This window comes from Ictalurus furcatus, chromosome 19, assembly GCF_023375685.1.
Source record: "Ictalurus furcatus strain D&B chromosome 19, Billie_1.0, whole genome shotgun sequence".
Classification (NCBI taxonomy): Eukaryota; Metazoa; Chordata; class Actinopteri; order Siluriformes; family Ictaluridae; genus Ictalurus; species Ictalurus furcatus.
The window spans coordinates 11,277,215-11,291,021 of NC_071273.1; the positions used below are offsets into that span (position 1 = coordinate 11,277,215).

The following is a 13,807-nucleotide window of genomic DNA, read 5'->3' on the forward strand; positions in this document are numbered from 1 at the left end:
GCGTGACATGTTTAAAGCAAATTCCATTATAGTCTACTGTACTGTTCAACAGCTGAACTGTAGCAGACTGAACTCATTTCATCACCAGACCTGTTTCATAACGATACATTACCCTGCTTTTTGACCTTTGAACAAGCTCATTTTGTTGCACCACTGATGCCTTGGATGTGGAGCCAGTGTTATTTTTTCTTATAAGTAAGGGTTTACTGTATGATCAGATAAACAGGATCAGAGGTGAACAAATTTTATTACACATAATAAAGCTCAATGATGACTAATGCTTTTGAGGTGCAATAATAGCATCAAGAAAGTGACATACAGTGTTGGTAAGCGTTTGTGAAAACACATTCATGTAAACAAGGGCAAATTCAAGGGCCATGATACACTTTTTTTTTTTTTTTTCAGATAATTACAGACCAAAAGCATAATATATTTGTAGAATATGCTCAACACTCATACAATATTTAAGCATGCACTAAACCCACACATACACACACACACACACACACAAATCACCTTTGTTTTCTTTTCTGTACCAACTCTCATATATATATATAAAATGCAATGCAACTATGTGCTTCATCAACAAAGGTTGTATTTTATATATATATATATATATATATATATATATATATATATATATATATATATATATATATACAATGCAACTATGTGCTTAATCAACAAAGGTTTTATTTTTGGACATTATATAAAATGTAGAGGTTAGATTATATATCATATGCATATTTAGACCATATTTAGAAACACTCCCAGAAACTGTTGTTCTTGATTCATCTTTATGTTTATTTTCTCTGATATTTATTTTCTTTAATGAGTGTCATATTGTTATGAAATATTTACTATACAAAATTGACTTATAATGACATTGCACACAGAATTGTACTTTTAAGATTCTTTTATTACAAAAAAGAAACAAAAAACCTTTGCTTTTCATTGGCTTATAATTATATAATTATACATTATTATTCACATTTTATTTTTGTTTGCAGCAGATATTGTACATTATAATGTTGTATGTTTCATAACAAAAGGCACAGACATGGAAAATAAAACAGCAAAATAAAACTCAGATGGGTCACTGTGATCATCATCATCATCGTCATCATCATCATCATCATCATCATTATTATGGCCAGTTTTGTTACAGTGGCTCTGTGTTTGTATATATACACAAGAGGAGACTAAAGAGGCAGTGAGTTGGGTGATTGGAACACATCCCTCTTGCCGTAGGTGTTTGCGCCAATGTTAGTGGGGATGTAGACAGTGCCAACAGTGTTACTGGAGCGAATGAGGAAGTCTGCCAGCCTCTGGGTCATACATGTAGCCGTGTTGCATCTTCTCTTCTCTATGTGGTGCTGCAGGCTGATCAGATACAAAGTGAAGAAGATACTTCAATATGATCTGGAACTGATGACCCTGTTAGAAACTAAAATAGCTCAAACCCAGCTTTTAATCTAATTTCAATACATACTGTTATTTTTCAATAAATATTATAACACCATACTTAATATTTCATTTTATCATTCAAAATACAGCAATTTAACTTTACTGATTATGATCATTACCAGTGATCAAAAGATAGTAATTCAAGTATCAATAATTAATGATGTCTGTAATAATTGCCAGTGTAGTATGTTACACCAAGAAGAATTGTATCAAACTTATCCATGGGGAAAAAAGCAAACAAAGGGATTGAATGGAAAAACTTTTCTTCACCCTATTGCATGGTATTACATAAGTGCAACACTCTCAAAGGCACTTTCTCAGTTTCAGTAGGGCAGTGGCAAAATTCAGAGCCTTTCACCATTTAGCTCAAGTACCTGTTGACTTGAGTGTTGAGTCCCCTCTTGGTCTGCAACCCTGCAAATTGGAGGAAAGGGTTCATCAACAAGCCTGGGTCTGTCCATATTTTCCCATCCAGTGTTTCATCCACCGGCTCCGTTGAGGAGATGGAAAACCTACAGGCAAACAGCAGCCAATGTGCTCACAAAGGCATTTCAGGTCAACAGTGTTGCTTCAAAATTGATCAAAATATATGCAGTACATAAAGACAAACACATTCCGTTCAGAGCATTGTAAATGCCCCTAACAGGGCAGGAGCACCTATCTCTAATAATAGTGTTTCTAACTGTTAGCCGAATATCCTTTTTCCATTTCTACTTACAGCTTTTGAAAACAGTACACCCTTCAGCTGCACTCGTTTTTATGATACATATGACATTTTATGATATTTGGCAGACGCTATAATCCAGAGCGATTTACAGAAATTAGTCTATTTTGAAAACAAACATGTCTTTGTGCTAGGTCAGCCAGAAATTACTAACATGCAACAAGCAAAGGTACTACCAGCAACAGGAAGCAGTGCTGATACATAAATAGATATATAAATACATAAGAAAACACATACCATTACCCTTAAATTTAATATGTAATGCCTAACACATCATGTGCATTTACATGCATGAGTAATGTTCATACAGTATTTTTTTTATTTGCAAGACTGGTGCTTTAATTCATTGCATCAGGCCAGTTGGACATTATGTAGCATTTGAGACATAATTCTACACAGCAAAATCTCTTAAATCAACATTTAACTGTCTTTAAGTCATCCTTTAAACACTTTATTTTTGATTGGGTCTGTAAAAACCAATTATTCACACCAGACCCATTTGCTCACCTGTTGTTTGGTGCCGTGGTCACACACTGCAGCAGCACAAGTAGCATAAAAAGCAGGGCAGGCAATTTTAGATGATACATGGCAGGATTCTGAATAATAGACATAAATAACGGCTTAAGAATGAATCCAGTTCCAGTGCAATGGAATAAGTTAGTCAAGTCAAGTCGGTTTTTAGTTATTCATTTGGGAACAAATATCAAGCATCCAGAACTAATTACAATAATTAAACTGCATAAAGTGCAAATAGTGTAAAAACAATAAAGGCTACAAAAGTACAAGTCAAACAGAATGACACAAACCACATAGGACAGCAGGATCAAGATAAATTATAGCATGTTTAAAAATGAGCAGCCTCTGGAAATTGCATGACTCTGTAATCATTAATAAGTAGCAACATATAACTATGTAGCAGTATCAGAATATGTAAAGAATAATGAAAACTTAACATCTGGAAGGACAGTCCAGAAAACATTATTTCACAAATATGTGCTATTTTATTCCTTGCCTATATTGCCAAAAATTGGCACAAATGTGAAGAAACCTTTATGGATAATTTCTCCTGCAACCTACACGGCAGCAGGATTAAACAGCTCATGGCATGCCATCTAATAAATACCTGAGCCTGATGGCACAATAAGAATTATTATTATTTTATTAGGTAAAAAAATATTATTACTATTATGTTTAAAAAAAAATCGCTTACCTTCCCTAGTTTTGGTGTAGGTGAGAGCAGCAGCAGGAGTTATTGGTGCTGCAACTGGTTTTCTCTAAGCCTGTTATAGGTTTCTCCTTCAACCACTTGTGACATCACACTTCTCCAAATATAGCCCTCAATTTCCATGTGAGCAGTGGGTTGGGGAGGAGAATTCAAACCCACAGCACAGGTCAAAAAACATCCTCAAGCCCTCGTCATCCACTTTGTCATCCTCATCGCTGATGGTGGTGACTTCACAGCAGTGGGTTGTTCAGTTTGGTATAAACCTTTGCTGTGATAAAAGTTTCTTCAATCTGGAATTATGAATTATGGACTAAAAGCTTTCCCTCTGAGCTGTTAACTGGTCCTATGTACATTCTCTAGGTGATATAAGGGCAGACAAATTCCTTTTATTTGCTTTGTACTACTATTTACTTTGCTTTAAACACAAAAATACTGTGATTTCAGCAGGAGTTGAAGTAAAACACATATACTGAAAAATTAGGAGGAATATTGTGCTCTAGCAGGAACCAGATTGGCCCACCAAACTTCTGAATTGTATAATTCTTTCCAAAAGTCCTTAGGTCAGAGCTTGTAGGGAAAGATGTTATAAGCTACATACTGAAGAAAACCCATGACTCTGTCACACATTTGAGTTTGATTGGGGTCTAGAATTTTTCATTTTTTTAATCAAAGCTTCCTTCTTAACTACAGACCACAACCAGACACATGACAGTCACAGTCACCTCTACCTGAGCCATGATGTTCCACTCAAGTTTAATTCGTTATTCGATGAAAAAGGCACTGAGTCACAGATGAAATATGCAGACAGTGAAAGGCAGAGACAGACAAAGAGGCAGAGACAATAACATTCTTAAAATGTTTACTTATTTTAAGTTAAACCTTGTTTTTAATGTAAGAACAATCTTCATAATGACCTGTAATTGTATTTGTATATTGTTTTCACAACAGAAATAGTCATAAAAAAAATCCAGTTCTGGACCTCAGAGGAGTAAGCTGAATCAAAGGAGGAACACATCCTCTTTTTTCTGCGCCTCCCTTTATTATTTTCCAAAGAAAATGACATATGCAATGCTAAATTTAACTGAAAAGAAAACTGAACCAAAGAATAACCCTCCTCCCCCAACCATGAAAGCCATATAAGAAAATGGCCAATATATTACAATAAATATTAATAGACACGATTCACATATTCATACACACTCAACTGTGCTAATATATTCATAAAAAGGGACCTGATCAAACTCATTGGTATTACTAAAGACTCAACTCATTCTGTTCTAGAAAGTGAAGGAAGGAATCCCAGCTCTTATAAAAAATGTGCTTTTTTGGTTTGATTGAATAGGCGAGTCTTTCCATTGCTAAACAAGAAGACAGTTATTTTATCCAGAGTGATTAAGGTCAATTGAACTATGCTTGAACACAGATCTTTCTCCATTAAATGTCTGTAACATTTTTCTGAAGATCATCCATCCAAGCCAATCTTTTATGATTTGTTGAATCTTTGGATGCGACATCATCCTCTTATACTATTTGCGTGACATGCTATCAACAGTATATAATTTGTCTAAGTGCACCACTTTCCCAGTAGTGCCTATGGACAGCTGGTATACATGTGTTTACATTTACATTTATTCTTTTAGCAGACATTTTTATCGAAAGCAAATTATAGGGCTAACTTCAGTAGACTTCAATAGACTTGACTATAGATTCATGCATCTGTCATATCCACTATCAGTTGTGAAACTAGATGTACAGTATCTCACAAAAGTGAGTACACCCCTCACATTTTTGTAAATATTTGATTATATCTTTTAATGTGACAACACTGAAGAAATGACACTTTGCTACAATGTAAAGTAGTGAGTGTACAGCTTGTATAACAGTGTAAATTTGCTGTCTCCTCAAAATAACTCAACACACAGCCATTAATGTCTAAACTGCTGGCAACAAAAGTGAGTACACCCCTAAGTGAAAATGTGCAAATTGGGCCCAATTAGCCATTTTCCTTCCCCGGTGTCATGTGACTTGTTAGTGTTACAAGGTCTCAGGTGTGAATGGGGAGCAGGTGTGTTAAATTTGGTGTCATCACTCTCACACTCCCTCATACTGGTCACTGGAAGTTCAACATGGCACCTCATGGCAAAGAACTCTCTGAGGATCTGGAAAAAAAGAAATGTTGCTCTACATAAAGATGGCCTAGGTTATATGAAGATTGCCAAGACCCTGACACTGAGCTGCAGCACGGTGGCCAAGACCATACAGTGGTTTAACAGGACAGGATCCACTCAGAACAGGCCTCACCATGGTCGACCAAAGAAGTTGAGTGCACGTGCTCAGCATCACATCCAGAGGTTGTGTTTGGGAAATAGACGTATGAGTGCTGCCAGCATTGCTGCAGAGGTTGAAGGGGTGGGGGGTCAGCCTGTCAGTGCTCAGACCATACGCCACACACTGCATAAAATTGGTCTGCATGGCTGTCGTCCCAGAAGGAAGCCTCTTCTAAAGATGATGCACAAGATAGCCCGCAAACAGTTTGCTGAAGACAAGCAGACTAAGGACATGGATTACTGGAGCCATGTCCTGTGGTCTCATGAGACCAAGATAAACTTATTTGGTTCAGATGGTGTCAAGCGTGTGTGGCGGCAACCTGGTGAGGAGAACAAAGACGAGTGTGTCTTGCCTACAGTCAAGCATGGTGGTGGGAGTGTCATGGTCTGGGGCTGCATGAGAGCTGCCAGCACTGGGGAGCTACAGTTCATTGAGGGAACCATGAATCCCAACATGTACTGTGACATACTGAAGCAGAGCATGATCCCCTCCCTTCGGAGACTGGGCCGCAAGGCAGTATTGCAGCATGATAACGACCCCAAACACACCTCCAAGACAACCATTGCCTTGCTAAAGAAGCTAAGGGTGAAGGTTATGGACTAGCCAAGCATGTCTCCAGACCTAAACCCTATTGAGCATCTGTGGGGCATCCTCAAATGGAAGATGGAGTCAAAATCCGTGATGTCGTCATGGGGGAGTGAAAGAGGACTCCACTGGCAACCTGTGAAGCTCTGGTGAACTCCATGCCCAAGAGGGTTAAGGCAGTGCTGGAAAATAGTGGTGGCCACACAAAATATTGACACTTTGGGCCCAATTTGGACATTTTCACTTAGGGGTGTACTCACTTTTGTTGCCAGCGGTTTAGACATTAATGGCTGTGTGTTGAGTTATTTTGAGGGGACAGCAAATTTACACTGTTATACAAACTGTACACTCACTACTTTACATTGTAGCAAAGTGTCATTTCTTCAGTGTTGTCACGATAAAAGATATAATCAAATATTTACAGAAATGTGAGGGGTGTACTCACTTTTGTGAGATACTGTAGATAGACTAAGCACATTTTGTCCAATCCAAAGGACAGACAGCAGAACATTTCGTTTAGTTTTTATTATTATAATTATTTGTACAAAAAAACGATTTTTCTGTTTCTTTGGAAACACAGTAGAGAGATGGAATCTCAAGTCTGCGACTTGGACTTGAGTCACACGTAAGTCGCGAAAAAATTACTTGACTTGACTCGTGAACAACTGACTTGAGACTTGACTTGGACTTAAAGACAGAGACTCATGAAAAACACAAGGCATTTTGGTTTGGCATTCTCAATTACCAGTTCTCTCTTTACTACCACACATGACAGCATCAAACACCACATTTTTCTATTCATTCCTCATTCATTTATTCCCTACCAGTATGTGCTGCAGCAGCAAATATCACAACAATTATTTTCTAAATACACCAAGCCAGCATTTTTATATACACACGTGACGCATCTGAAGGCCCGCGTTTATCACCTATTGGAAAAGTGCTGTTATATAAATGAACATCAAACAATAACAATGTAGCCAAGTCTTACTGTGTCATAATCTTTGTGTCATTTAATTTGAAAAGCAATCAATTAATCCAAAGCGAGGCAGCGGTGTTACACAACTGTCAGGGGCTCGCTTGCTGTCCATTTTCAAAAAGTACAAATGTTTCCATATCCTTTTCATGCTCTTGACTTGGACTTGGATCTTAGGGACTTGGGAACATGTCGCACACAGTATTGAAGGGCTTTAGACAAACTGAAATCATGAATGTAGTTGCATTCTACCATTTAGAGTATGTGGAATAGTTTGCCCCATATCATTCTTATTATGGCAACAAAGGGACATTTATTTCTAATGCATCGCTCAACCCTGTCATAGTCCAGATATTGACAGATTGTAGATTTTATCCTTCCCATCTAATATCACAACCAACCATCACTAACTATACCACTCACCAAAGCAATATAGTTACAGAATATTGTAGAACAGCTTCTGTCCAAGGGACACTGACCCAGCACTGCTGATCAGTTTTCCTCACTCAGTACCCAGCCATGGAATGTTTGGATAGAAGAGGGGAAAAAATGCATACCATACTCCATACCAAACTTTGGAGGAAGAAGGTCTAAAGGTACTTTGACATGCTGATAGGTTGGTCCTCAGTGTACAAGTGTAGTTTATTTGGGTGCATTCAATTAACATTGAACCCAGTGTACTGCTTTTTTGTATAAAGTAATATATTAAATTGGAGCAGAATGGCTCACCCTGTTCCTGCAGGAGCCATGTATGCAGCTGAAATGTACGTCACTCCATTTTGACCACACACAGGGTCCTACAGGTTTAGAGCCAGTGTTACAGGAGGACAATAATCCATCCTCCATCTTCCCTGTGTACACATATCAGAAAAAGAACTACAAGATATTCTATAACACTGATGTTTTGTATAAGTATTAAATTTAAGGACACATTTTATAAAAATTTAATGTGTGACTGAATCATCAATTATTAATTAGTAAGCAGGAGTATTAATGACTTCTTCATATTCTACCTATCTTCCTATTGCTTAATAAAAACAAATAATAAAATTAAAGGTCTAAAATATTCATTATTTATGCATCTGTGGTATGTATTCTCTAAATGTAATCAAATCTAATCTAATTCAATTTAATCTGAAAAAACTCCAAAAGAGGAAGCTCATGAAATTATCTAGTTTTTTTTTCTTATAAAATTGAAATGCATTTGAACCCTTTTTGTACACAATTCACTTAATGTAAAAAAAAGAAAAAGAAATTATGACATCAAAAACGTATAATATAATATAGTACACTCCAAACACGTATTGTTTTGTACTGTTTATTATATACTGTAGTATCTTATGTACTGCTTACAGTAAAAAAAAAGAAAAGTTTTTCTTAGTGAAGGATGATGGGAAGTACAGTATTAGTTTAATATTATGAAATGGACTGCAATGGACTGGGTGAATTCCCATGCATTAATACACTTGAAAGCAAATTTCTTTGTTTAATGTTGGACTGCTTTAAATGTATAGAGCATCTCTGGTGCTAAATGGAATATTTCACTTCTTATGCTAAATTCATGTCTGATGTTTACTTCTTTAGGCATGTATTAATGGACTAAAGGACTAATGGACTAATAAACAAGACTAATGGAGCTACAGTATGTTGGGAAGCAATTAAGGGCAAAACAGAAAGGTTGGATTAATATAGACAGAATATCAGACAATTCTAGCCTGTAAACTAAAATAACTACAAAAGAAAGGGAAAGTAAACCAAAACAAAATTTGTCATAAGCAGCTTTACAGATTTCTGGATATAGATTTACATTCCTAATGAGCAAGTCAGAAGTGATAATAACAAGGGTGGGCGTAGGGGGGACTACCTGAGACAATATGAAGAATAAACCTTTCCCAAAGTGTCTTTGTTGTCCCCCTATCTATATAGAGGAGAAATAAGTCACAAGCATGACGGTCGGTGTTACTTCTACGAGAGCTTTACTCTAATGGAAAAGTACCACTTTTCCTCCAGGTATGTGGGCGGAGACTAAAGCAATCAATCCCAGAGTAGAGTATTCAGACCATCCTAATAGATGACTGATCAGCGTTATACTTACTTGAATTATCAATGTTTTAACACATTAAAATGGAACAACAACGAAAAATAAACACTCTTTATCTCTCTTTTTTAAACATTTGACTATTTAACTTGTTACACTCTCCCCTACAAAATAAATGTCGTCTCGACATTAAATCAATCAAACAACTGTCCTTTAAACAGTCTCTCAAGAACTTGACACTGGAAATCCTCTTCTGTAAGGTGGTACTTAGGTCAAAGGTCACAGTTCGAATATGTCAACAGTCCATATTCACAGTCCATATCTGTTGACTGGCTACTGTATAAACAGTCCATAAAGAGTCTTTGCACATACTCTTGATCAATAGTCCATCGGTTTCAATGATCTGTGCAGTCTGCAAATTCAAAGTTCATTTCAACAGCCCGTGAAAACAATCTATGAAAACAGTCCATTAGTAGTTCATGGTTCTATTTCAGAACATCACTTCTGTAAACTCACGTTTGCTGGAGTCCATACATACAGGGTGGCTGAAGGGTGTATGGCTGCAAGGGTGGCAACCATGGAACCAGTCCTGGTGCAGGGTAGAAAGGCAACAACTGCAGCTATAGCTGGATACTATAGCAGGACGGAGTACCCAGCTGATCGTAGGTGATGTGCCTTGGCAGGTGTCTCTCTCTCTGTGGTAGCTGGTAGGTCGGCTCCTCAGGTTCAGCAGCACTTGATGCAGGAGAGGCATCTGGTGAATCAGGCAGATTCTTTGCAGGTACGTTCATCTCCTCATCCGGCACGTTTTCAGGTGTGATGAGCTCTTCCGGTTGATCTCCAATGAGAGGCTGGGTTGGCATGGCAACAGGGACTGCTAGTTCAGCTCTCTGTTCTACTGGTTCAGGCTCATGTTCAGGATGTCTCTCTTGCTTAACATGTCTCTTGGTAGTTACTGCTGGTGGTGTGGGGACCTGAATTGGCTCATAATGAAGGTCATATTCATCTCCACTGTCTTCATCTGAGTCTTCTGGCTATGACACATGCGTGTGCCTTATTTTCTGTTTACTTTTGTCATTTTTAGTTACTTCAGGCTGTGTCTCAAAAGGTAAGTGACCACAGGACATGAGCAGGTTTCTATGCAGGACCCTGGAACGTCCCTTACCCTTTTCTGGTCTCACTTCATAGATCGGCAGATCAGATCCCATTTGTCTCACCACTGTGTGTACTGTATTTTCCCAGTAGTCATGGAGTTTACCTGGTCCTCCTCTTGGTGTCAGGTTTTTGATCAGGACCCGCTCACCAGGCTGTAGCACTGAACTCCTCACTTTGGTATCGTAGTACCTTTTACTCCTCTCAGCAGCTTTCTGAGCATTCTCATTTGCAATAGCGTATGCTTCCTCCATACCCCATTTCCATTTCTCCACATAGTCTGGTTGACTGGATCCTGACTCTGTGTACAGTCCGAACAGCATGTCAACTGGAAGCCTAGGTGATCTCCCAAACAGCAAGTAAAATGGTGAGTAACCTGTCACTTCGCAACGGGTACAGTTATAGGCATACACCAGTTTGTTCAGAGACTCTTTCCAGTTCGATTTCTGTGTTTCAGTCAGCGTCTTAAGCATTTGCAACAATTTTCTGTTCATCCACTCCACTTGGCCATTCCCCATCGGGTGATATGGTGTTGTTCTGGACCCGGACATGCCACTGAGCTTCTTTAAGTGAGTGAACAACTGATTTTCAAACTTTCCCCCTTGGTCATATGTTTGAACAAAACGGGTGAAATGGTCAACAATGACAAGGATGTACTCGTATCCACCTTTGCATCGGTCGAGATGGAGGAAATCAATACATACAAGTTCAAATGGCTGTGTTGTCACAATATTTGTCAAGGGATCTCTCATTTCATGGCATGGCTTTTTCTGCTTGAGACAGGTGCAAGCTTTTGTCACATAGTTCTCAATGTCAGATTGCATATAGGACCAGAAGAAGCGTTCACGTACTAGAGATACTGTGCGGTCGGCACCTTGGTGTCCCATGTTATTGTGCAGCTCTTCCAATACGTTTCCTTTGTACTGTTCTGGTAGGACCAACTGTTTGTGGGCTTTGGTTTTCCTGTACAGAATGCCGTCACTGTCTACTGTCAACTTTTCCCATTCTCTGAACAGGCATTTTGTCTTTGGGCTGAATGACTTTAACTCTCTAGCTAGCGGTTTGGAGCCTGACAGTTTACTATCTAGCACATGCATGGGTCCGATGTATGGGTCCGATGCATGGGTCCGATCTATGTGCATCATTTAACTTATCTTATAGGACTGACTGATGCAGTTGTTATCTCACCTTCGGTGGAGACTGACATACATATGGCTGAAAATGGCAGGGTTGCTTCTTGAACTTCAACAGCTTGAATGGTGGCAACTCCTCAGAATATTCTCTCATCAGTGACTCTGCATCCAGTGGCATCCTTGACAAAGCATCTGCGTCACTGTTCTCTTTCCCTGGTCTGTACTTTATCATGAAGTGAAAATCAGAAAACTCTGCAACCTACCTGGAAGTAGTTGTGTTCAGTTTTGCAGTGGACAGGACATACGTGAGCAGGTTGTTGTCACTATACACAGTGAAGGTTGGAGCATAGTACAAATAATCCCGGAACTTGTCAGTGACTGCCCATTTTAAAGCTAGAGATTCTAACTTGCCTGCATGGTAGTGGTAGTTCTTCTCAGCCGCTGTCAACGAGCGGGAGCCATAGGCAATGACTCCCAGTTTGCCACCTTGTTTTTGATACAATACTCCTCCCAAGCCTTGATGTGATGAATCAGTGTGTACTATGAACGGCTGAGTGAAATCAGGGAACCCTAACACTGGTGGATGGAGCAAACAGTCAATCAGCTGTTCAAGTGCCTGCTGGTGCTGGTCAGTCCACGTGATTGGCTTGTTTGAGGGCACAACATGAGTCATTTCCTTTGTTTTTGGTTTTCTTGTGTTTTCAGGGACCTCATTTGAATCTGCTTTCAAGAGATCATACAGGCAACTGGCCTTTCTGGAAAAGTCTTTAATGTACTGCCTGTAGTAGGTGAGTAACCCAAGCATTTTTCTGAGCTGGCCCACATTCTGTGGTCTGATGACTTTCAAGGCCCTAACTGCTTCAAAATCTGCTGGATCAACTCTACTTCCCTCTGCAGAGACTATTCTCCCCAAATAACGGACTTCAGGTTTAAAGAGGTCGCACTTACTTGGTTTGAGTTTGATGCCATACTCTCTGAGGCATTTCAACACTTTTCGCACATCCTCCACATGATTTTCAAAGCTTTTGCTGAAGACCAGTTTCGTCCAGATAAGGGATGCAGATGTCATCCTGGAGCCCTTACAAACATTCCTCCATACAGCACTGGAAAGCAGCAGGGGCATTCATGAGCCCAAAAGGGATGCGTATCCACTCATAGAGTCCCCAAGGAGTAACAAAAGCTGTCACTGGTCTGCTTTCTTCAGAAATAAATCCCTGGTGGTAAGTGTTTCCCTGGTCCAGAAGAGAGAACCAGGCATTACCACCCAGACTGTCCATGATGTCTTGGACCCGAGGGATGGGCTGGCGGTCGGGATGGGTCTTACTGTTCAGGTATCTGTAATCTATACACAACCGAAGGGTGCCATCTTTTTTTCTCACACACACAACAGGGGAAGAATACGACGAGTTCGACTTCCTAACCCAGCCCTGTGCTATTAGGTCATGAAGGTAACCTTTCATCTCCTGGTACAGTGGCCTGGGTACTGAGATGTATGTGCGTTTGACTGGTTCTGGGTCTTTAAGAGAGATGGCCATTTGCAATCTTTCAATACAGCCAATATCATTGTCTGATCTTGAGAAGCAATGACACTCTTCTCTGAGCATTTGTCTAATTATCTGTCTCTGTTCTTCTTTCAAGTAACTTACATCTACAGGTGGATCCCACTGTTCACTACCATTACATGGGGCCTGGATGCTGGTGTGGTTCACGGTGGCTGGTGTTGAAGCCTTTTCAAAAATTTGGGCAGGTAACACAGTCATTACGGTTTGCACTGTGCCAATTACAGTGCACCCTGGCAAAACAATATCGTGGTCAGTTGGGTTAGAAACATCAACAGCGATGACTGGAAAAACACCTTTCTTGACTCTGACTAGTGTGTCCTAGAACTCAAGATCATCTGGCCACTGGGGGTTCAGGTCTGGCTGAAACAACATGGTCATGTCATCTTTAAAAGGCTGGGCAGCTACACGACACTCAATCTGAATGCTACTGTGTTTTGGTACTGCACCCATCTCTTTCTTTGTTTTCACTGCATACTCATCTGCACTAACAGCCTGTATGAAAGCGCTCACCTTATTTCTTTTGAGACTTGGGAAAGATTTCTTCACAGTACTGTACTGTTTGCTCTCATCAGTCTTTTCCAAGATGTGCTCGATGACATTAAAACCTATTATGGGAT

General features: G+C 39.4%; 1 protein-coding gene across 1 annotated transcript; it reads right to left on the minus strand.

The window, feature by feature from the left end:
- Window positions 1-1,016: 1,016 nt before the first annotated feature.
- Window positions 1,017-3,192, minus strand: LOC128623132 (calcitonin gene-related peptide 2). The gene is made up of 3 exons (XM_053650018.1): window positions 2,699-3,192; window positions 1,842-1,979; window positions 1,017-1,383 (listed from the first exon to the last, which is right to left on the minus strand). The coding sequence occupies exons 1-3, from the start codon at window positions 2,800-2,802 to the stop codon at window positions 1,203-1,205; spliced, it is 423 nt and encodes a 140-aa protein (XP_053505993.1). The 5' UTR covers window positions 2,803-3,192; the 3' UTR covers window positions 1,017-1,202.
- Window positions 3,193-13,807: the final 10,615 nt, after the last annotated feature.

Excerpts from the sequence above, each read along its gene's own strand:
- LOC128623132 (XM_053650018.1), bottom strand. The coding sequence starts at position 2,802 with ATGTCTATTATTCAGAATCCTGCCATGTATCATCTAAAATTGCCTGCC. Across the intron at positions 1,980-2,698 it reads ACCACGGCACCAAACAACAG|GTTTTCCATCTCCTCAACGG; the intron begins GTGAGCAAATGG and ends GTTTGCCTGTAG. Across the intron at positions 1,384-1,841 it reads CTCAACACTCAAGTCAACAG|CCTGCAGCACCACATAGAGA; the intron begins GTACTTGAGCTA and ends GTATCTGATCAG.